Below are 26005 nucleotides of genomic sequence, written 5' to 3' on the forward strand. Positions count from 1 at the left end.
ATGATGACATAAAAAAAATCCCACAAAAATTGTTAAAAGTGATAAAAATAAGGTCAGTAAATGTTTTATTTTTATTTTTTTCAATGCTTAAATCTTAAATTTGTTTTATGCCGTTTTTGTCTCAGAAAAATTTGTTTTTTTTTGGCAAACACAAATTATGTAATATTTCTCCCCCAAAAATATTATAAAGTGGAATATTTGATATGAAGTAATTTGAGCCTTAAATTGGTCAGTAATTTATATCACCATTGATTTTAATTCATTATTATTTTTTTGAATGATGACATTAAAAAAATCCCACAAAAATTCTTAAAAAGTAAAAAAAAAAATCCTAAAAGTGATAAAAATAAGGTAATTAAATGTGTGGGTTTTTTTTTTTTCAACGCTTAAATCTTAAGATCGTTGTATGCCGTTTTTGTTTAAGAAAAAATTGTTTTTTATGGCAAACAAAATATGAAATATTTCCTCCCAAAATATTACAAAGTGGGATATTTTTTATATGAATTAATTGGAGCCTTAAATTGGTCAGTAATTCATATCACCATTGATTCACTATTATTTTTTGGAATGATGACATAAAAAAATCCCACAAAAATTCTTAAAAGTGATAAAAATAAGGTCAGTAAATTTTGTATTTTTTAAATTTTTTCCAACGCTTAAATCTTAAATTCGTTTTATGCCGTTTTTGTCTGAGAAAATTTTGTTTTTTTTGGCGAACACAATATTTCTTCCCCAAAAATATTACACAGTGCAATTAACTTTTTAATTAAAAAAAAAAAAAAAGTTTTTCTAGAGTTGAACAAGCTAGTCAGTTTACTTCTAGACCTCCACCCCAGATCCCACCTCACTCCTACCCACTTCTCCAAAGTGGGCTGGCTCAAGGTGGAGGACAGGGTTAAACAACTTGCACTGAGCCTAGTCTATAAAATCCACTACACCTCCCTGATACCGAAGTACATGTCAAACTACTTCCTTAACGTAAATGACCGCCATAACCACAACACCAGGGGGAGCTCCACTAACCACGTTAAACCCAGATTCCGAACTAACAAAGGTCTTAACTCATTCTCTTTCTATGCCACATCAATGTGGAATGCGCTCCCAACAGGTATAAAAGAAAGGGCATCTCTATCCTCCTTCAAAACCGCAATAAAAGTTCACCTCCAGGCAGCTACACAACCCTTAACTAACACCCTCGCCGGATTGCTAATAATCAAATGCTAATAATCAAATGTAAACAATCAAATGCAGATACTTTTTCTTATGCCTTCTGATCTCTCTCTCTCTCTCTCTCTCTCTCTCTCTCTCTCTCTCTCTCTCTCTCTCTATGTCCACTACTTGCTGTCCATATCCTACCCCCCCCACCCCGCCCCCCCCCCCCTCCACACCCCTGATTGTAAATAATGTAAATAATTCAATGTGATTACCTTGTGTGATGACTGTATTATGATGATAGTATATATGATAGTATATATCTGTATCATGAATCAATTTAAGTGGACCCCGACTTAAACAAGCTGAAAAACTTATTCGGGTGTTACCATTTGTGGTCAATTGTACGGAATATGTACTTCACTGTGCACAGGGGCGCCGAAAAGGGGGGGGGGGGGGGGGGGGGTAAAGGAGACGGATTCTAGGGGCCCATGATGGAGGGGGGCCCAGAGAGGCCCCTAATGATGATGAAATTATAATACAGAAAAAATAATGACACTAAGTTATTAACTAACATATAATCACACATGTTTTATTTTCCATGTCCTGGTAACAATACCTATTTGTTTTGGAAGCATCAACACCTGCAGGGCCCTCCCTTCCCCCCCTCTATTTACGTAAAATGGTTCAGTCCGACTGGATCAGCTGCAGGTAGAGCACCTGCGATTTGTCACAGACAGCGCTGTCACGCCAAATTTCTTCCCTCTACAAAAACCTTCCCTCCCTCATTTACTTCCGGGGCTGCGTCCAATAAAATCACAAAGTTGCCGGGGGTCCTTAACCTGCACGCGACTGTCCTGTTTCGCGCCTGTACAAAAAAAAACAATAATCGATTTCTTCAGATTCCAGCAGCTGTCAAAGACGAAGTATCCTTCCAGCGACCGGCAGTCAAAGCCGAAGTGCTATCGATCGCTGTCAATGACGTAAGAGGAAACATGACCACGGAAGTAAATGGGGGAGGGAAGGTTTTTTGTAGAGGGAAGAAATTTGGCGTGACAGCGCCACAGCGGGCAAAGCGGAGGAGACAGCAGTATGCCTCAAAAATCAGGCAGCCAAAAAAGAAAGGAAAAGAAAATAAGAGAGGAGAAGGAGTTGAAGGGTCGACAATATGTCACCCAATATTTCCAAAAAAAAGGTGGGTTTGTTAGTTGTGGTGGAAAGTTATGCATATTAACTTTGTCCCTGTCTGTGGTAATAAGCTAGCTCACTTTTCTCACCATGTTAGCTCAAGAAAACTCTGGATTTTTACATTTTACTGCTATATTAGTTAAATAATCAATCCAGTCAAACATTTATCAAGCTGTTCTTATTCAATAATAGTTGATCTCCCCTCTGTCAAAATGATGCCTCATTCTGAACAGAGTCAATTCAGAGTCAGCCCCCAACTTCCCCTGCGCCTGAATCAGCCCCAGTGCCCCCACATGAGGAAGGAGGTGAGCAGCTGTGTGTGTTGAAAAAAAATTAAAAATAATAATAATAATATAATACATTTTACTACAGTCTCAAAAAAATACAAAGATGAAGGTAATTCATTAATTAAAATGAATTAAATAAAAGTCATTTAGAACAATTTTAATGGTTTAAAAAGCATAAACCCTTTTAAAAAATGAAATAGAACACGTGCAGTAACAACAGAGGAGAACATCTGTGGTGTGTGCAGCAGACTGGGGTGACTGCTCTCAGTCCAATCAGAGAAGTTTACATGTTGGTGACTTAGTCACCAACATGTAAACAATGTCTCAGGAAAGACTTTGCAGTCTTGCCATGCTGTCAATTGAGAGTCAGTTGGCTAGAAAGCTAGACTTCAAAGACCTGATAAGTGATTTTGCACGTGAGAAGGCTCGGCGTTGGGCTTTTGGTGAGAAAAGTTGAGCAAGGACCAGTGATTGAAAGGTTGCAAAAGGAAACTTGACTCAGTCTGCAACGTTATTTACCATTCTTTCATATATTAAGTTCTACTTAAATTATGAGAAATCATTTATGGCCATTTTGTATTCTGATGGCGTTTTTGTTTTTGCTGAGATTTTTTTCTCTCCACTGCATAATTGCTATTTTTTCATGGAAGAGTTTATTTCCAATTTAAGAATCAGTGGTGCAGCAAATAAATGACTCAAAATGAATTCCATTGTATTCAGGGTGCTCAGTTCTTCCCCTACTGTACATGTCAACTGTGATGCTGTTCTTCTTTCAAAAATATGGTAATGATTGTCAAAAATACCATTAAAATGCATAATTGTATGTAAAATAGCATCGAAAAATGTTGCCGCTGTGTTGGGGGCCCTGTAAAGATTCTTTTCATGGGGCCCAAAATCCCTAGCGGCGCCCCTGACTGTGCAACCTACTAATAAAAGTCTCAATCAATCAATCAAGTTTACCGCGGGCCATTGTAAAATTAAAAAGCAATTCTACCGCCTATCCCCTAGATGGCGGTATTTGTGTAAACACTTTTTGCGGCCGAGGGAAACGTAAAGCGGCGTCGTAAAAATGGCTGACAGTGGTGTGGCAGGTGAGTTTCACAGAGTGTTTAAACTGCTGTGTTTAATCACACTTAGTATGTGTTATGTCTGCGTTGTGTTGAGCGACACAACAACATACACTGTCATTCAAAAATTAGTTTAAATTATTTATAGTTTTGACTGCTAGCGAACGATGATAACCTGATGCTAACGCTAGCACGGAAGCTAATGATTCTAAGTAGTCCCACTGAGCTTGAAATGTTGTTGCATCATCTCCTTGTTTTGTCTTTTTACTCACAAACTAGCCAATAACGGCTGTGTTGCCGTCGTGTTGAGGGGCAGAGCAGTTTTCTGAGGTGGCTAAATAGAGAAGCACAGTTCGCATCGTGTCTTAGCAATGTTTTAGGCAGGTTTAGATTGACTGTGCTAAAAATAAATAAACTTGTCAATTCCATGTATAAGTTTAGCTTATGTGTTGGACAAACTTTTGCAGAAGGACCTGAGAAGAAGGTTGACATAACCCGTGCAAAGGCAAGTAGTTTGTATATTTGTATTTCTATAAGTAGGTGTAATAATTTTAAAATTATTTAACATTGTTGCCCTTTGCCAAGCACAGACCGAAGGCAAAGAGCTGACCAAAGAGGAGAAGCAACGACTGAGGAAAGAGAAAAAACACCAGAAGAAAAACAAAGAAAAAAAAGATGATGCTGCGTCGCAAGAAAACGACACCACGCCTGCTGCTACCGCTTCACATTTACCACTCCCGACACAGCAAGGTATGGGAAGATATGTTTTAGGGTCAGGTGTAGGAATTGGAGTTTAAATTCCTGGAAATCCTTTGCCAGTTTTGTTAACGATTCCCTTATCGACGTCACTATTCACGGCACGGAAGCGGCACAAAAGCTTGAGAGTTATTCACGAGAAAGGATGACAACAGGGCAACTTGCAATACTTTAAAATGGATATTTCATCAAAGAGAGGAAATACTACCAGAAACATAATGTGTACACAGAATGCAAAAACTTTGAATGAATGTCGAATTTCGAGCGTGTCCAAGCAAGTAAGTGAAACTCCACCAGCAGGTAACTAACACTGTGTGACATGTTAGCACCACTTTGTAAAAGCTGCTATTATTAACTGTAAACATTAAATCAATACTCGAGCAAATCGTGACAAAACAGCATCTAACTGGCAGGCTGGACACCTTCTCCCTGTCTAAGAATTGTTCTCCACAGCGGAGACACTGTAATTCAGGGGTGGGCAATTCATTTTTACCGGGGGCCGCATAAGCAACCCGAGCACTGCTGGAGGGCCACACCGACAATATTTTAATAAAATTTTGCTCAATATTATTTTTGATATACTGTAAGATAAATAATAATAATAATAATAATGAATAATAATTTCATTTAACCTAACTTAACTTTATACAAAAGCAGATTGCTTTTGATGGTTTTATTTTTAACACTGTCTTACACAACACTTCCTGATGTATAACACAATGCAAAAATGTCAATTTCTGCACAGCGTTAATTTAAAGTTTATCCTGCATCCTCTTTAAAAGTCCAACATTTTTCCCTATCAGATTTGGACAACCATTTGTTGTTAAAAATCGTTTTTAATCATATTTATTTTATATTGTTTTTATTGATGAGCAGCTGGGCGGTGTCACGTACATTACAGCTCTCATCCAAAGCCAGCGAAAAACAGTCAAAGTCTCCGGGTATTATCAGCGCAACAGAGTCCAAAAGCACTCCTTAATAAACTCTCCGTCAGAAAACGCCTTACTTTTTCTGGCGATTTTGTGAGAAATGACGAAACTTGTCCTGACGGCTGCATCTCTGGGGGTGTGAAATTTGGCAAAAAGTCCTTGTTGGGTTTGCAGTTTTACCATCAACTCATCAACCTCCCTTGCACGCGCTTCATCAGACAGATTCCGGTATTTTTCCTCGTGCTTCGTCGTCTAGTGGCGATTCAAATTATATTCATTAAACATACCACAAATTAAGCACACAGCTTTACCTTCAATTTCTGTGTCCATGTCTTGTTGGAAACACGCCCATTCGTCATCAACTTTTCTCTTTTTAGCGTCTCATCACTTGTCGCTGTGCACCTTCACTCACAGGTTACACCCGGACATACGCCCATAAATAACTCTTTTCAAAATAAAAGCAGCACAGTTGTATTGCACGCACGACATAGATGTTTTTTAAACTTTATTTTGTAATTTGTGATTGCCGCTGTTCACATTCACTCACACATGCGCATACGTCCATACGGAAGTAATACAAATAACGCTTTTCAAAACAAAAGCAGCACCGTTGTATTGCACACTCGACATAGATACTTTTTAAAGTGTATTTTGTAATTTATGATTGGCCTCATGCGGGCCGGACAGGGACACACAAAGGGCCGGATGTGGCCCGCGGGCCGCAGAATGCCCAGGTCTGCTGTAATTAGTCAGATAAATCTCATATTCTTCCTGGAAAAAAAAGAGAGATGCTTATTGATTTTTCTACAAAATAACGGTTTATGTTTATAGCTGAATGTTGAAAAAATGGTACAATGCCTACTTTTATTATTTAACTTGCTAGTATGTGTCACTAGCTGACATAGTTTTACTTTTAAGTAGTCAGCTCATATTTATATATTTTTTAAATAATCATTTTATGTACCGTCTTTTTCTGATTATAAAGCGCACTTAAAATCCTTTCATTTTCTCAAAAATCGATAGTGCGCCTTAAAACCCGGTGCGCCTAATGCACACGTCATAATTCTGGTTGTGCTTACCAACCTCAAAGCTATTTTATTTGGTACATGGTGTAATGATAAGTGTGACCAATAGATGGCAGTCACACATGAGAGATACGCCAGTAAACGACACCAAAACTTTAAATGTTCCAATGAGAGTATAGAACTGGGGTCCCCAAACTACAGCCCGCGGGAAGTCTCAAGTTTAAAAAAAAAAAAAATGAGCTACCTCTCTTTGTTTATAATGTCTATTATCTGCTGGATCTACTCTCTATTTTATGCTCCCCTCTTTTTGCTGTTGCAGTTACATATACTGTAATACTGTACATCAGGGGTGTCCAACTAATTTTAGCTCAGGAACCGTATGGAGGAATAAATCTGCGCACACGCAGGCCAGACTATTAAAATCATGGCATTAAAACTAAAAAATAAAGCAACTTCAGATAGTTTTCTTTGTCTTACTTTGGCCAAAAACAGAACAATCACATTCTGAAAATATGACAATAAAAGCATAGAAAAAAATACCCGGCAGCGGTAAAGTTTAGATCAGTGGTCCCCAAACAACGGCCCGCCAGCGTCCTATTAGCACCTATTAGCAGACATTATCTGGCGTTTTGTTTCTCAATATTATGCAAAACCTCTTACTTTCTGGTACCTGCTGATCTGTATTTGGGATCTGCATAAGTCCCGAAAATGCGCACGCGTCCGCCATTGTAGTCCGTGACGACACCGTAGTCGATAAGCATCTTCTTTTTCTCTATCTTCTTCAGGGTTTCCCGCAGCGCTTTGTTGTTAAGGCGGCCGCCTTAACAACAAAGAGCCACCGCCTAAACTAAAGTCTTAAAAAAATAAAAATAAAATGTTTTATTTTATTATTTTTATTTTATTTTGTATTTTTTGTACTGTCCAGCTTCTCTAGCAAATCATATAGTTGATGTAGATGCCCATATCGGCTATTCAGATTTACTTTACAAAAGAGAAGTGTAGGATATTTCTCTTGTTGCCTTATTTGTTGATTGACTTTATTAAATGTATTTATATCATTTGGTGCTAAACTAAAGTCTTAACAAGCTGCTACGCTTCGTACTGCCTCTGCCTCTGTCAGGACGTCTCGGCAGCACCCAGCATTGTCCCACCCACACAACCATCTGATTGGTTACACGCAGAGCGGTAACAGACAATCAGCAGTGCGTATTCAGCGCGCATGTAACAGCCAATCAGCAGTGAGTATTCAGAGCGCATGGAGTCAGTGCTCACGGCAGAGGCAGGCAGAGAGGAGAGACGGTACGGGTTAGCAGAAAGGTGTTTAGCAGGTGAGCATAATGCAGCGGACTCTCCCCAAACTATAATAAACACCTCCCAGTCAACTACTAGTAACATCACTATGAGCCCGTTGACGTTCTAGAAATATAAGCTGCAGCTCAGCTCGCTCGCAGTCCTTGAGTTGAAGGCTAATTAGCTTTTAGCGTAACGTTAGCTCATTTTGCGGTGTGTGCGTGTGTGTGTTACGGACAGCAAAGCCCTGTCTGTCTGAAAGAAAGACAAGCTTTATTGACCTACAGTTAAAAACTAAGTTATTTCACTTTACCTTTTTCTGTGTTGAAGCAGCAAAAAAGGACATTATGTTAAATGAAGAGTTTCTGTCTCTGATAGTTGATATAATAATGTAACTGCATCATAAAGCGTACATGAACTCCATGGTGTTCAGGGATGAATAGTCTCTCCTATTGCTATTGTACTATTTTTTCAGCTATAGTTACATTAATCATTAGTAATGTAGCAGCCTAGTTTTGAATGGCAGGGTCCCTGCTATCACATGTTGATAAAAATATAACATTTACATAACAAAAATCAACTACAGGCTTCCCAAATGCTGTAATAAATTAAGCATGATGAGTTCAGCATATGTCAGCATGTGCCCCCACTTTTAACTCTTTTTTTTCAAACGCTTATTGCAAACGCTTATTTACAGTAAGTCATTTATTTGACTTAGTCATTATTTTGTCTTAGTAAGTCAATATTTACTACCGGTAAGTCAAAATAATGACATACTTAGTATCTCAGGTAACTAGGATTGTTTTGTGTTTTGTTTTTACTTTACAGAAAAAATATCGAGATATATATCGTATATTGCCATTCAGCATACGGAGCGGAAAACACAACCAAAAATTGTAGGCTTCTTCACGCGACGAAGCCGGCCTACTTCACCACATTCTGTAGTCTATTGCCCCCCCAGGCAGCGATGAGAAGATGGAGACGTGATGCTGGCGACAGGCCAAATTACACTGTTCCTTACACCCACCCAGCCCCTTCCCCGTCCGTCCGCCTGTCCCGGGCAACGGCCCTTTCCCCCTGGAGAGACACCACCTTAACTAACAAATATTCTGGGGGAAACACTGTTCTTGTTATGGGACATTCACCTTCCGGTGTTGCCATTTCTAATATAAAGTAGTGCAAGGTTTTTCTTATATGTGTCAGTAGACTAGCTATCTAAGCGCTAAAAACTGTAGTGAGTTTACATAATTCAACCACGGAACTTTAGTTATTAGAGGATATCGGTCGGACGTTTTTTCATGTTGCATTATTGAGCCACGGATGAGGAGATGCTGCTTCGTTATTGATTGAAGTAAAGTCTGAATGTCATTAAAACAGTTAGCTTCGTCTTTTGACACTTCTTCCGCTCCCGTCCTTGCACGCTACACCGCTACAACAAAAATGACGGGGAGAAGACGCTGTCGAAGGTGAGCCACGTAAATAGGACCGCCCACAAAACGACGCATCCTGAAGCGACTGTCAGAAAGCTACTTGAAGATGATCTGTAAAACATAATCTATGCAACATTTTGACCAAAGAACCACCATTACATGTTATGTAGACCACAAGGTAGTGTTTTATATTTAGAAAAAAATCCTAATACAACCCCTTAAATGCGCTTTATAATCCAGTGCGCCTTTTGAATCATAATAGACCTGAATAGGCCCGCTCATCGGCAGTGCGCTTTATAATCCGGTGCTACCTATGGTCAGAAAATTACGGTAATATTTTCTATGTATCTACGATGGACTATTAATTTTATTAATATATTATAGTTACTTTACTAAAAGTTTTTCCCAGTCCTGTCCAGGGCACTCCACTTCTGAGGTATTAAAGATTATTCTGTAGGTCAATCAAAGTTCAGCCAGACCCCCAAGCCCCCATTTGTCCAAGTTGAACCAAAGTAATCTCATTTGTTTGTGCAGTTAATTTATTGATTGGGATGCTTTTGTTTTCGAGATATTGTTTACAATTTCTGAAATTGACCTCATCGTGAAGCTGACCCCCCGATTTTCTCCAAATTAAACAAAAATAGTCTCAAATGAAACTAAAATAGTCTCATTATTTTGTGCTCGATTTGTGCAGTTGAAATTATCGATGACAGTGTTTCTGAAGAAATAAACCAAAATTATGTCTATATATAGTTATAAACATACTCCAGCTCATAAATATACAATAAAACATGCCTTTATTTCGTGAAAGTAGAATTTTGTGGCTGTATTTGACGCACTCGTGCTGTTTCGTAACCAGAACGCATTCTAACACACACACGACAGCGCAATAAGCGTGAAAAAATACACAGAACGACCAAAAAAAACACGTATTACCCTCATTTTGTCAAAATCTACTTTAGCTTTGGACTAACAATCACAGAGAAATTATGACTTTTGTGTGAAGTATGTCAACTGTGGTGGCTGCCTCCAATGTATTTTTAATCACTGTATAACTAATTATGTACAGTATTATTCCAACTGATCTTTCTTTTTTGTAACAAGGGAAGGGAATAAGTGTACTTTTTTACTTATCTGCCTATATTTCTGCACAATAACAGAGAATATGGAGGGATTTTTGGTCCAGAACATATTTTCCATAATTATTTTTTGACATATTTCTTGCCACTTTATTTGGTGTATTTTTTTATGAGATTTTCAGTTCACTTTCTCATCAATTATAACACACAAAATTTGGTTTATTTTGCTCTTTCAATGCCCGTCTATTTGCATTTAAGTTTGACTTTCTCTCCTGCTACTACCAAATTGCATTATTTTGGTTTTACTGAGACTTAAAGTGTCTGTTTTTGTAAAACCATCTCTTAAATGTACATATTTCTTATCTTATTATTTGTGTTAGCTTCTGTGTGGTCTCTCCTGAACAAAACGCAGTCCTGTCAGGTGTTTACTTGGCACAAGACGCCGTAATCGGTGGCTCTCCAGTGTTGTTTCCGGACCTTCAATTCCAATACTGGTCTTCTTTCCGGGTTGTGTGGAAAACGTTGTAGAAGCTTTCCACAATTCTTGCGGGTGGAGCAGCCCACGCTGTGCAACAGGGCATTTTTTACACGTCGAAAAACTAACAAGGAAGCACCGCAAACACATGGCATCAGCTTAAAGTTGGTAGTAATCATAGTGCCCTGTTGTCACGTGCCTGCCTTTTGACCAATCATTGAGGAGATGCCTGAAACTAAGTTGGCCATCCTTTCTTTATACACAACTATGCAGTAGCCTATACACTAATGCCATCTAACGTCTTGGAGTTGCAACTGCATGCAAACGCTGCTATGTAATAGTGTACTGTACTTGCAAATCAGACACAGAAGTGTAAGAAACAATATACAACAACTGGACGGCACAGTTATCAGATCAATGTGAAATAAATTAAGCTATTTTATTACTAAACAATTAACATTTATTAACACATTTGAACACACACGGAACCACTAAAAATTAATACAGTTGAGTACTGGTATCTTTTATTTTTCGATTAATGGTCCAGCCCTTCAGAATCTCCAGGATGTCAAAGAAAGTAAGACGTAAGTAATTTTACTTTTGGACCCTCGACCGATCAAGATGCAAGAAAGTTGTTGGTGTATTTTTGGGTAATTAATTTGTAAGTTTGACCTAAAAACGGTGAGATACACACAAAATGAATCGAAAAAATTATCAATGGATTAATTGTTTTAAGAAATAATTGTTTGGTGCAACCTGAATGCATTTTGCATTGTATTGCATTGTTTTGCTTCATCCTCATCGTTTGTGTCAGCTCCTTCCACAGTGCCTGCCTCTGAAACTCCCGGGCCAGCAGATAAGCCTGCCAGGACCAAAGCAGAGCTGAAAGCTGAGAGGAGAGCCAGACAAGATGCAGAGAGGACCTCCAAACAGGGCAAGAAGGGAGACATGGGCCAGCAGGCTGTTGCGCCTTCCAAACCCAAAGTGCCTCCGAGCGAGCTGCAGCTAGGTAACTTATGAAAGTATTATTGTAGCAAAATTATTTGCAAACCTGTATCTCAATCTGTTTGTCCATCCATCCATCTATCTTCTTCCGTTTATCCGAAATGGGGTTGTGAGGGCAGCAGCTTAAGCAAAGAAGCCCAGACTTCCCTCTCCCCAGGGAGGCATTCGGGGGGCATTCTGACCAGATGACAGAGTTTCTCACCTATCTCCGAGAGCCCCGCCACCCGACGGAGGAAACTAATTTCGGCCGCTTGCACCTTTGATCTTGTCCTTTCGGTCATAACCCAAAGCTCATGACCCTAGGTAAGGATAGGCACTTAGATCGACCGGTAAGTTTGAGAGCTTTGCTCCTTCTTCACCACGACAGACCGATACAGGGTCGCATCACTGCAGACTCTGCACCGATTTGCATGTCAATCTCATGCTCTACTCTTCCTTCACTCGTGAACAGACCCCAAGGTACTTGAACTCCTCCACTTGGTACAGGATCTCCTCTCCAACCCGGAGATGGCACTCAACCCTTTTCCGGGCGAGAACCATAGACTCTGACTTGGAAGTGCTGATTTTCATCCCAGTCGCTTCACACTCCGCTGCAAACCGATCCAGCGTAAGCTGAAGATCCTGGTCAGACGAAGCCAGCAGGACCACATCAGCCGCAAAAAGCAGAGACCTAATCCTTCAGCCACCAAACCGGATCCCCTCAACGACCTGACTGCATTTTGAAATTCTGTCCATAAAAGTTGTAAACAGAATCGGTGACAGCAGCCCTGGTGGAGTCCAACCCTCACTGAAAACGGGTCCAATTTACTGCCGGCAATGCGGACCAAGCTCTGACCCTGATCATACAGGGAGCGGACCGCCACAATCAGGCTGTCCGATACTCCATACTCTCTGAACAGTCTCCACAGGACTTCCAGAGGGACACGGTCGAATGCCTTCACTAAGTCCACAAATCACATGTAGACTGGTTGGGCATACACCCTCAAGGATCCTGCTGAGAGTATTGAGTTGTTCCACAGTTCCATGACCAGGACGAGAACCACACTGGTCCTCCTGAATCCGAGGTTCAACTATCCGGCAAACCCTCCTCTCCAGTACAACTGAATAGGCTTGAGGAGTGTGATCCCACGATAGTTGGAACACACCCTCCGGTTATTCTTTTTAAATAGAGGAACCACCACCCCAGCCTGCCAATCCAGAGGCACTGCCCCTGATGTCCACGCAATGCTGCAGAGTCTTGTCAACCATGACAGCATCACAGCATCCAGAGCCTTAAGGAACTCTTAAGGATCTCATCCACCCCCAGCGTCCTTCCACCGAAAAACTTTTTAGCTACCTCAGCCCCACAAATAGGAGAGCTCACCGTGGAGTCCCCAGGCACTGCTTCCTTATTGGAAGACGTGTAGGTGGGATTGAGGTATTCTTTGAAGTATTCCTTTCACCGATCCACAACATATCCAGTCAACGTCAGCAGTACAACGTCCCCACTATACATTGTGTTGACAGTGCACTGCTTTCCCCTTGTTAGGCGGCGGATGGTGGTTCAGAATCGCTTCGAAGCCGTCCGGATATCATTCTCCATGGCTTCCCTGAACTCCTCCCATGTCCGAATTTTGACTGTGCCCCCGCCAAAACCGCACACCACTTGATCTGTTTTATCTGTCCGCTGCCTCCAGAGTCCCATGAGCCAAAATAACCTGATAGGACTCCTAGCTTGGTGGCATCCCTCACCCTTTGTGTCCACCAGCGTGTTCTAGGATTACGGCCACGGCAGGCATCGACCACTTTGCGGCCACAGCTCCCATCTGCTGCCTTGACAACATGGTATACTCAAACTCAATATCCATTGCTTCCCTCGTAACATGTTCAAAGTTCTCCCGGAGGTGGGAACAGAAACGCTTTCTGACAAGAGACTCTGCCAGACCTTCTAAGCAGACCCTCACTGTGGGTTTGGGCCTGCCACGTCTGTCCGGCATCCTCCCCCACCATTGGAGCCGACTTAACACGAGGTGGTGATCAATTGAAAGCTCCGCCCCTCTCTTCACTAGAGTGTCCAAAACATGAGACAACAAATGTGATGACACAACCACAAAGTCGGACATCGAACTGAAAAGGATTTGTTTCTAACTCCCCCTTGCCTTTCCTTTTAAAGCGTTCAAATCGCTGTAAAGACAAGTTGTATACGGCAGAAGTGTCGCCAAAGTCGTGTTTAAAAAGACAATAGAGAGGTCCTGCTTTACACACACCTAAATATGCCCACTTTTTTATTTTTTTTATTTATTTATTTTCTACACACTTCGATTGAAATAAGGACACACAGATTGTTTTCACACAGACAAATCATACTTACGGACAGGCAGATATTTTTTTTACAGAAAGACAAATCATAAAACTGACAGACATCTTGAAACACACACACATCTGATTACACATACACAGATTAAAATGCATTTTTGCAAATAATTTTGCTACAACAAAATTTCCATATTAACGTCTGGTTCAAGATGTCTGCCTGAAGCGTGAAATTACACATTGCTTACTTGCACCAATTTGTTCTGTTTTGTTCCAGTGGTGAAGAGGATTCCTGAACATGTCCAAGTAGACGACCCAGATGTTTTAAGGAAACTTGCCAAGAAGCTGGAACGACAACAGGTTAGCTACTGTGTCACATTAATAAAGTATAAATTGCAATACAAACACAGATTCAATGTCTTCAAGGAGTGTCATTTGCTGTTATAAACGCCGTTCTCCAAATAAGCAATGTGGGTTGATAGTGGAAAACTAATTCTAAAAGCCCTTCCCTAATACTGTGTTGCCCAACTTTTATTGAGCCAAGGCACCCTGTTTACATTATAAACATCTTGTATAACCCCACCAAACACAAATGTCACAAAGTAGATATACCTAAATAATGATTTGGTAAAAATGTACAAAACCCAAAACCAGTGAAGTTGGCACGTTGTGTAATTCGTAAATAAAAACAGAATACAATGGTTCACAAATCCTTTTCAACCTATATTCAATTGAATAGACTGCAAAGAAAGACATTTAATGTTCGAACTGAGAAACATAGTTTTTTTTTTGCAAATAATTATTAACTTAAAAATTTAATGGCAGCAACACGTTGCAAAAAGCTGGCACAGGGGCATTTTTACCACTGTGTTACATGGCCTTTCCTTTTAACAACACTCAGTGAACATTTGGAAACTGAGGAGACCAATTTTTTAAGCTTTTCAGGTGGAATTCTTTCCCATTCTTGCTTGATGTACAGCTAGTTGTTCAACAGTCCGGCAGGCTTCATAATGCGCCACACATTTTCAATGGGAGACAGGTCTGGACTACAGGCAGGCCAGTCTAGTACCTGCACTCTGTTGTAACACGTGGCTTGGCATTGTCTTGCTGAAATAAGCAGGGGCGTCCATGATAACGTTGCTTGAATGGCAACATACTGTATGTTACTCCAAAACCTGTATGTACCTTTCAGCATTAATGGTGCCTTCACAGATGTGTTAGTTACCCATTTCTTGGGAACTAATACACCCCCGTACCATCACAGATGCTGGCTTTTGAACTTTGCGCTTGTAACAATCCGGATGGTTCTTTGTTCCGGAGGACACGACGTCCGCAGTTTCCAAAAACAATTTGGGAAATGTGAACTCGTCAGACCACAGAACACTTTTCCACTTTGCATCAGTCCATGTTGGATGAGCTCGGGCCCAGCAAAGCCGGCGGCGTTTCTGGGTGTTGTTGAGTTGTAGAGTTTTAACTTGCACTTACAGATGTAGCAACCAACTGTAGTTACCGACAGTGGTTTTCTGAAGTGTTCCTGAGCCCATGTAATGATATCCAATACCATTGATGTCGGTTTTTGATGCCGCCTGAGGGATCGAAGGTCACGGTCTAAGCCGCTTACGTGCAGTGATTTCTCCAGATTCTCTGAACCTTTTGATAATATTATGGACCATAGATGGGGAAATCTCTAAATTCCTTGCAATAGCTTGTTGAGAAATGTTCTTAAACTGTTCGACGATTTGCTCACGCATTTGTTCACAAAGTGGTGACCCTCGTCCCATCCTTGTTTGTGAATGCCTGAGCATTAATGCAAGCATCTTTTATAGCCAATCATGGCACCCACCTGTTCCCAATTAGCCTGTTCACATGTGGGATGTTCCAAATAAGTGTTTGATGAGCATTCCCCAACTTTCTCAGTCTTTTTTGCCACTTGTGCTAGCTTTTTTGAAACATGTCGCACACATCAAATTTTAAATTAGCTAATATTTGCAATAAAAATTGAGTTTTCAAGTTCGAACGTTAAGTATCTTGTCTTTGCAATTTATTCAATTAAATATAGGTTGAAAAGGATTAGCAAATCATTGTATTCATCTCCTCTGCACTCCACCTGAGCTTAGAACATCTGGAAGGAAAGGACACACACGTGCGGATGTTGTTTCTGGACTTCAGCTCAGCATTCAACGCCATCATCCCGCAGCATTTGGTGAGCAAACTGGCCTCCCTTGGATTCAGTACCCCCCTATGCAACTGGCTGCTTGACTTCCTCACAGACAGACCCCAGTCTGTGAGAGTGGGCAACAACACCTCCAGTGCCATCTCCTTGAGCACCGGCTCCCCCCAGGGCTACGTCCTGAGTCCGCTGCTGTTCACGTTGATGACCCATGACTGCTGCGCCAGGTCCACTACTAACCACATTGTGAATTATGCGGACGACACAACAGTAGTGGGCCTCATCCGTGACAACAATGACATGGACTACAGGGAAGAGGTGAAACATCTGGTTGACTGGTGCAGAACCAACAACCTGGTCCTGAACGTCGACAAGACCAAGGAGATCATCGTTGACTTCAGGAAGCACCAGTCCAGCCACGCTCCACTCTTCATTAACGGCACAGTATGAGAGATCGTAAGCAGCACCAACTTCCTGGGGGTGCAGATCACTGACAATATAACCTGGTCCCTACACACCGGAGCTCTTGGAAAAAGAGCTCAGCAGTGCATGCACTTTTTGCGTCGGATGAAAAGAGCACAGCTCCCTCCCCCCATTCTCACCACATTCTACAGAGGCACTATAGAGAGCCTACTGACCAACAGCATCTCTGTCTGGACTGGAGCCTGCAATGCCTCAGACTGGAAGTCTCTCCAGAGAGTGGTGAGGACGGTGGAAAAGATTATCAGGACTCCTCTTCCTCCTATCCAGGAGATCGCAAACAGCCGCTGCCTGACCAGGGCTCAGAAAATCTGCAAAGACTCCTCCCACCCCCACCAAGGACTGTTTTCACTGCTGGACTCTAGGAAGATGTTCCGCAGCCTCCGAAACAGAACCTCCAGGTTCTGTAACAGCTTCTTCCCTCAGGCCGTAAGACTCTTGAACGCATCATAACTATCCCCTTAATTCCCCCCAAAATGGATTAACTCGCTAGAATAAAAAGACAATATAACATACATCCATGAACGTGGATGCATATGAAAAAGTGCAATATATTTATCTGTACAGTAACCTATTTATTTATTTATATCTGCACCTTATTGCTTTTTTATCCTGCACTACCATGAGCTAATGCAACATAATTTCGTTCTTATCTGTACTGTAAAGTTCAAATTTGAAAGACAATAAAAAGGAAGTCTATGTCTAAGTGCCAACTTCACTGGTTTTGGGTTTTGTACACTAAAAGACCAAACTTGTGTTTGTTTTATAGGACATTTAGATGTTAACTGGCTTGTGCAAAGGTTGGCAGTGCAGGACTGCTTTTATTGGAGCGCTTTTATCTGACATTTTAGATGGATGTCGAAATCATCCGATACTTGTTTTTTTGATGGTATCGGACAGATATCAATATTGGATCGGGGCATCCCTAATAATCATGTATAAACTCAGGTTATTCGCACACATGCTCCTTCACCTTAACTGCGGATGGTTACCTGAAAGGCGTAGCGGGTAACTTTACGGTCAGTGATCAGGTCAAGGCATTCGCCAGTGCAAAGATGAGTGTGGAGACTCCGACTGATGTGCTAGTTTGGATAAACTTGTTAAAATAAAACTTTTAGAAGTTTTGAACTAATGAATGACATGCGTTCAAGTAAAACATTTGAAAAATGACAGTCATTCTCAACTGTAGTACATGTAACGCTATTGGTACACGGGCTACATCAAATGATACCTCAAAGAATCATTTGATTAAAGTACAGTGTTTTATTTTCCTATATTCCAACACAGTCTTACTGTTCAAACTCTGTGCAATGTTACAGTGGCCAAAAATATTAAATAAACTTGTTAAATAAAACTTTTGCCTTATTTTTAATGAATGCTTAGGCCTACTACGCTACTGTATTTTAATGTTGGTCACGATGGTGGTACTTGGAGGGTCAAGTGTCTTCTGAGGTGGTACCTGATTAAAAAAAGGTTTGAGAACCACTGCTCTAACATTCTAAAAAAAATGTTTTTGTGTCAAAATATTGGTGTCTTTTTTTAAGTTAGTTCAGTTGATGTAAGCATGTTATTTATTCTTTTTTTAAGTTAGTTCAGTTGATGTAAGCATGTTATTTATTGTGATTAATGCAAAAGTGTTTATTGTCATATTGGGGAAAAAAGACGTTGTTTGACTTCACCAATTAAAATGTTTTGGTTCTAAAGTAACTCCGCTATCAGTTCACTTTTAGTCAAATTGCTTTTTCCCCCTCATCTGTTCTGTATGAGCCTCACTGACTACCTGAGTTTTAGCAGCACGTGATCATAACGACCATTTCTTTCAGACACCACAGCATGTTGCTACTGAAAAGGTACAAAAGCAATGCTTAACAACATGTTTGTAGTGCAGGTTTTTAGAAGGAAAAGTTCACATGTTTCTTGTGCTGAGCCAGAGGTGTCAAACTCAAGGCCAGGGGGCCACATCTGGCCCGCAACATCATTTTATCTGGCCCGCAAACACCTGGAAATGATGTGTCAATAAAGTACTTAATATTTTTTCAATAAATGTAGTTGATATTTTTTCATTTTGACAGAAAAAATATGTTGTGCTTGAAATTGCATGCCATTTAAACTTTAATAGTATCCAATATTGCAACAAATATTACAGTATATTATCATACTTTCCAAAAAAATGTTGTCTAAACAAAAATAAATACTTAAATATCTGCTTGACTTATGATTTTACAGAAAACTACCAATCAAATTCATAAAAAAAGACAATACATTGTACGTTGTTCTTTACAGCATATTACTGTAAATTGAAAAAAAATACTGTTTTTGTGTTAAAATTCTGTTGACTGAGCTGCCAGTTTTTGACTGTAAAATCTACGGTAAATGTTTTTAACGGTGTATTACTGTAAATGGCAAGACGGTACATTTGTTTTTACGGTACAAAAACTGGCAGCTAAATTGCCAGAATAAAAAAAGAACTTTTACAGTTTTTCTATTGTAAATGTAAATTTAACACAAAAATTCTGGCAACTAAGCTGCCAGCTTTTTCCGTAATCCCCCCCCCCCCCCAAAAAAAAAACCAGTGGTAATGTTTTTCTATTTACCGTAAAATGTTGTAAAAAATAAACACTATTTTACAGTAACATTTTGTAAATGTAAAGTTGTTACTGTAAAATCGACAGTATACTTAAAACAATTTATATAATTAATAATGAAATCCAGAGCCAAATTCATACATTATTCGCTGTTACAAGCGGCACTCTGATGGCAGCCATACTGCCATGTGGCCCTCAATGAAAACCAGTTTGACATCCCTGTGCTAAGCTGTTTTTATGCATGCATTCACTTTGCTGTGTTTGGATTTTTTGTCCCCTCTATGTGCAACAATCGATCCATTTGGTTTATTTCTTCTTTTTTTGTAATTATTTTTAGATCCCACTGCGGTTAGACTACGGCTACAAGGTCAGCCTCTTCTCACACCTTCACCAGTACAGTCGCAAAGCCCCTCTAACGCAGCAAGTCGGGTAAACGGGCTTTAAAAAGCATGATTTCACAGTACATTTACATTTATTGTGCACGATAAGACAAGGAAATTCATTTTCACGCTGCCTTGCTAGCATTCCCTCCTCGGTCATACATCCAGCTATTGTTCGACTGGGGCTACAGTATTCACAGGGCATCGTCGCAGGATCCAACGCTCGCTCTGTGGCCTTGCTACATGCATTTAAACAGGTACAGGTGTTCTTTTGTTGCTCAAAAACAATGTTTGTGTCTAATTCCTTATCTTCCAACCTGGAAAATGTGCAACAATATTCAAAAATATGTTTCCAGGTGATAAGGGACTACACCACTCCACCTCATGAGGAGCTGTCTAGAGACTTGGTCAACAAATTGAAACCTTACATCAGGTAGAAAAAAATTCTCATTCAGTTTTAAAGTGCAATTTTTAAGTGAAGATTTTTCTTAAAATTGTGTATATATTTACATTTTATTCCCCCCCTCGCTGCAGCTTTTTGAATCAATGTCGCCCTCTGTCGGCCAGCATGGGTAATGCAATCAAATACATCAAGAAAGAGATCTCCAACATTCCCAGTCATTGCAAGGAAGAAGAGGTCATTGTTGCATTTTTTGACATTCCTAATAAATCCAATAGGACTGTTTTATGTAATCAACCAATTATTGTATTTACAAAAATCACATATAATGGTAATCAGTAGAATAAATAAAAAATAGAACAACTCCAAACCAACCCCAGCTTTGCAATAGTTAGGATAGACATTTACAGAACAATTAAGAAGACATACAAATACAATACTAAGAAACAAATTAAAAAACTAAAATTCATTATTTTAACAACAGTATCGATAATAGTGATTAAAACATTAAACAACAACAAATTACAATAATAGAAATATGTATAATCATTATTATCCATCATTTCAATCACCTTCACAGCCTTTTAATTAAAAAACAACAGCCATAGTGGCTTACACTTGCATAGCATCTCATAAGCTTGACAATCACACTTTAGCCATTATTTACCACAAGGAAGCAAAAAATCCCACTTTTGATTTATTTAATAGCTAAATGTATACAAAGGATCCCATATTTCAAGATATAACGTATATTTATCTAATTTTAAAATGCTGTTTTATATAAAATGCTGTGTATTTACAAAATGTAACCTCCTTCTCGCCCTCCCCTCAGGCGAAGAGCAAACTGCTGGGCTGTATCGACAGCTACATTAACGAAAAGATAGTCCTTGCTGCCAAAGCCATCGCAGAGATCGCCATCGAAAAGATCAGCGACGGCGATGTCATCCTCGTCTATGGATGGTAAGATGTTACATCAGGTCATGGCTGCCCCACTCCCAACACCTGCTTCCTGATTAGCTCGTCGCTGGTCAACCACATTCTGTGCGAGGCCTTTGACATGGGCAGGAAGTTCCGTGTGATCGTGGTGGACAGCAGGCCTCGGCTGGAAGGCAGAGAGGCTCTTCGGCGCCTGGTCAAGAAGGGTATCAGATGCACCTACGTCCTCATCTCTGTCGTCTCCTATATTCTCCCCGAGGTGAGCGCCATACTCAAACACTCAGTTTCGGTTTAAATCCCGGTGCGTTCAAGTGGAGGAAAGTTTGCCGTCACGTCTGATAGGTGTCGAAGGTGTTTCTCGGAGCTCACGCGCTGCTCGCCAACGGCTACATGATGTCCCGCGTGGGGACATCCCAAATAGCTCTGGTGGCCAAAGCTTTCAATGTGCCTGTGCTGGTGTGCTGCGAGACATACAAGTTCTGTGATCGGGTGCAGACTGACTCCTTCGTGTCCAATGAACTCGGTAAGGAAAAGAACCACTCTTTGTTGTTTTGCTGTTGTTAAATAATTAGCTCTCTGTGTGTGTGTGTGTGTGTGTGTGTGTGTGTGTGTGTGTGTGTGTGTGTGTGTGTGTGTGTGTGTGTGTGTGTGTGTGTGTGTGTGTGTGTGTGTGTGTGTGTGTGTGTGTGTGTGTGTGTGTGTGTACACGCACACACACGCACACACAGTTGTGTTCAAAAGTTTACAGACACTTGTAAAGAACATAATGTCATGGCTGTCTTGAGTTTCCAATAATTTCTACAACTCTTATTTTTTGTGATAGAGTGATTGGTTCTTTTATGAATTTATTATGGGTCTACTGAAAATGTGACCAAATCTGCTGGGTCAAAAGTATACATACAGCAATGTTAATATTTGGTTACATGTCCCTTGGCAAGTTTCACTGCAATAAGGCGCTTTTGGTAGCCATCCACAAGCTTCTGGTTGAATTTTTGACCACTCCTCTTGACAAAATTGGTGCAGTTCAGCTAAATTTGTTAGTTTTCTGACATGGACTTGTTTCTTCAGCATTGTCCACACGTTTAAGTCAGGACTTTGGGAAGGCCATTCTAAAACCTTAATTCTAGCCTGATTTAGCCATTCCTTTACCACTCCTTTACCACTTTTGATGTGTGTTTGGGGTCATTGTCCTGTTGGAACACCCAACTGCGCCCAAGACCCAACCTCCGGGCTGATGATTTTAGGTTGTCCTAAAGAATTTGGAGGTAATGCTCCTTTTTCATTGTCTCATTTACTCTGTAAAGCACCAGTTCCATTGGCAGCAAAACAGGCCCAGAGCATAATACTACCACCACCATGCTTGACATGGTGTTCCTGGGATTAAAGGCCTCACATTTTCTCCTCCAAACATATTACTGGGTATTTTGTTTCATCTGACATCACATGGACAAAGATAAGACCTTCTGGAGGAAAGTTCTATGGTCAGATGAAACAAAAATGTAGCTGTTTGGTCACAATGCCCAGCAATCGGCTGCTGCCCCCGCGACCCGACCTCCTAATTATCGGAAGAAGATTGATGGATGGATGGATGCTGAGAGGAGAAAAGGTGAGGCCTTTAATCCCAGGAACACCACCGTCAAGCATGGTGGTGGTAGTATTATGCTGTGGGCCTGTTTTGCTGCCAATAGAACTGGTGCTTTACAGAGAGTAAATGGAACAATGAAAAAGGAGGATTACCTCCAAATTCTTCAGGACAATCTACAGGGTTCGTACGGGTGCTTAAAAACCTTGAAAATGCTTGGATTTTAATGTTATGTTTTCAAGGTTAGAGAAATGCTTGAATTTTGGGTGAAGTGCTTGTAAATGCTTGGAAATGTTCATCTTATTTCTCGGCAGTCTGACTCAATAGGCAAATTATAAAATGGGAAAAAATAAAATAATTTTCCTTAAAAATGAAAGCTACAAGCTTGATCTGTTGGCTTTGCACGAGCCCTTACATCCATGTCAGAGCCGTATATACAGCTCTGTGTCGCCCCCATGAGGACAGTGGTGCATCGGTCCATCATCCCGGGAGGTTGTCGTTTTAATGAACATTGGATGGAAATTATTAGTCCGTTTGTGGACTTGTTTGTACTGTGAAGGTCATGTAATGTATAATTTGTAACCTTTTTCACAACTTAGAGCTGATTTCATATGAATGATTTTGTAGTTTTTACACAACATGGTTGTATGCATTTCTTGCTCTATTATTTTCATTGTCTACTTGTCTGGCTACCACAGTGAAAGCAAAAAAAGTTAACTTTTGTCTTTTTGTTAATTTGTTATCATAGCCGCAGTCATGATGTGCTTAATGAAAGGTGACTGAGGTGTTGTGAAACAAACAAAATATTTTCCTTTTATTTATTATCCTTATATTAATGTGGAACGGTTTTGTTAATAAATGAGGGAAATTTACATTTTGAGGGTGCGTGTATTTATATCACGTTATGCCGTTTACAAGCACAAATACGGTGTGAATCAATCCGTGCTGTTCAATGTCATTGAGTGCTGTAAGTAAGAAAAGACTAATACATTTGAAAAACAAGACAAATGGGTACACGTTTGCGAACATTAATGACATTGAATAGTCTACAGAAACACTGCTTTTTGTATGTCCCATTCAATTGATGCTAACTGCTGATTCAATGTTAGGCTTAGGTTTTAGCAGATTTTCCGTATTTTTCCTACAGACAGCATTGGTGACCTCAAACAACAAGGCTATGGATTGATTCACACTGTTTTCGCCTTTTGAAGGGTACTGGAAAAACCTGGAAAATTGATCTTGAAAGTCCTTAAGTGCTTGAATTTAGCCATGGAAAAGGTGTATGAACCCTGAACCTAAACCATCAGCCCGAGGTTGGGTCTTGGGCGCAGTTGGGTGTTCCAACAGGACAATGACCCCAAACACACATCAAAAGTGGTAAAGAATGCTAAATCAGGCTAGATTTAAGGTTTTAGAATGGCCTTCCCAAAGTCCTGACTTAAACACATTTAGCTGAACTGCACCAATTTTGTCAGAGGAGTGGTCAAAAATTCAACCGTAAGCTTGCCAGAAGCTTGTGGATGGCTGACCAAAAGCGCCTTATTGCAGTGAAACTTGCCAAGGGACATGTAACCAAATATTAACATTGCTGTATGTATACTTTTGACCGAGCAGATTTGGTCACATTTCAGTAGAACCATAATAAATTCATAAAAGAACCAAACTTCATGAATGTTTTTTGTGACCAACAAGAATGTGCTCCAATCACTCTATCACAAAAAAATAAGAGTTGTAGAAATGATTGGAAACTCAAGACAGCCATGACTTTATGTTCTTTACAAGTGTATGTAAACTTTTGACCGTGTGTGCGTGTGTACTGTTTATATGCTTGTTTTTCAACGTGTTGTTATTTGGGCTTGCTTTTATGTCTTCCCCGATAAGGGCAAAACACGACCTCACCGGTAGATACTTTGTTCTTTTCCCACACGTCTCTTTATTCTGCCCCCCGGTCGACTTGGTACGCCCCCATACACAACAAATGTTTGCATGTTTAAGATACTGTATGTCAGAGCCCAGACTGACAACAAGTGAAGATGCAAGGGTGAAAATTAGTGGGAAAACTTTTAAATGTACAAAACCCAAAACCAGTGAAGTTGGCACGTTGTGTAAAACGTAAATAAAAACCGAATACAATGATTTGCAAATCCTTTTCAACTTATATTCAGTTGAATAGACTGCAAATACAAGATACTTAACGTTCAAAACTGGAAAACTTTATTTTTGGCAAAAATTAGCTCATTTGGAATTTGATGCTTGCAACATGTTTCAAAAAAGCTGGCACAAGTGGCAAAAAAGACTGAGAAAGTTGATCATCAAACACTTATTTGGAACATCCCACAGGTGAACAGGCTAATTGGGAACAGGTGGGTGCCATGATTGGGTATAAAAGCAGCTTCCATGAAATGCTCAGTTATTCACAACAAGGATGGGCGAGGGTCACCAAATTTGTGAACAAATGCGTGAGCAAATTGTCCAACAGTTTAAGAACAACATTTCTCAACGAGCTATTGGAAGGAATTTAGGGATTTCACCATCTACGGTCCGTAATATCATCCAAAAGTTCGTAGAATCTGGATAAATCACTGCACGTAAGCTATGATATTACGGACCTTCGATCCCTCAGGCGGTACTGCATCAAAAACCAACATCAGTGTGTAAAGGATATCACCATATGGGCTCAGGAACACTTCAGAAAACCACTGTCAGTAACTACAGTTTGTTGCTACATCTGTAAGTGCAAGTTAAAACTCTACTATGCAAAGCGAAAGCCATTTATCAACAACACCCAGAACTTTTTTGCAATGTGTTGCTGCCATTAAATCCTAAGTTAATAATTGTTTGCAAAAAATATATATATTTCTCGCTTCGAACATTAAATATCTTGTCTTTGCAGTCTATTCATTGAACATAATCATTCTGTATTCTGTTTTTATTTATGAATTACACAACGTACCAATTTCACTGGTTTTGGGGTTTTGTATTATTTCATAATGGGAGAAAGACAGAGCACTAAAGGACTGGATTTGACAACAGGTAGAAAATGTCTTGCATCTTTTTGTTCCATTTTGTATTGAGCTGTTAGAAAAAGCATATTTCAATTTGCATAAATCAAACAAATTGTCCAGTCCACTGTTGGGTGTACATTTTCAATACGGTTATTAAAGACTAATAGTGATTATTTATGAGTTAACTATGGAAAACATTTGATTAATCGCTACTACATAATCCTTTGACATTTAATGTAACTCTTCTCAGATGACCCTGATGACCTCATTGTGACCCGGAAGGGGAAGACCCAACTGGAGCACTGGCAGACAGTACCCTCGCTCGGCCTGCTCAACCTGGTCTTACGACGTGACGCCGCCCGATTTCGTGGACGTGGTCATCACAGAGCTGGGCATGATCCCCCTGTACGTCGGTTCCTGTCTGTGCTGCGCGTTAAAAACGTTGACCAGTAAACTGCGGCTTTTATCATGCAATAATAAATACACATCTAC

At 40.2% G+C, this 26005-nt stretch overlaps 1 protein-coding gene across 1 annotated transcript; it reads left to right on the plus strand.

The window, feature by feature from the left end:
* Positions 1 to 3591: 3591 nt before the first annotated feature.
* eif2b4 (eukaryotic translation initiation factor 2B, subunit 4 delta) lies at positions 3592 to 25981 on the plus strand. The gene is given in 16 exon segments (XM_062033725.1): positions 3592 to 3718; positions 4162 to 4199; positions 4285 to 4444; positions 11493 to 11687; positions 14253 to 14335; positions 19548 to 19639; positions 19733 to 19847; positions 19947 to 20023; positions 20125 to 20227; positions 20823 to 20950; positions 21008 to 21185; positions 21269 to 21449; positions 25764 to 25855; positions 25857 to 25913; positions 25915 to 25935; positions 25937 to 25981. Coding segments are annotated over 16 exon segments (1572 nt in total). The 5' UTR covers positions 3592 to 3696; the 3' UTR covers positions 25967 to 25981.
* The last annotated feature ends 24 nt before the right edge of the window (positions 25982 to 26005 follow it).

Source organism: Entelurus aequoreus, linkage group LG23 (assembly GCF_033978785.1).
Source record: "Entelurus aequoreus isolate RoL-2023_Sb linkage group LG23, RoL_Eaeq_v1.1, whole genome shotgun sequence".
NCBI classification, from domain to species: domain Eukaryota; kingdom Metazoa; phylum Chordata; class Actinopteri; order Syngnathiformes; family Syngnathidae; genus Entelurus; species Entelurus aequoreus.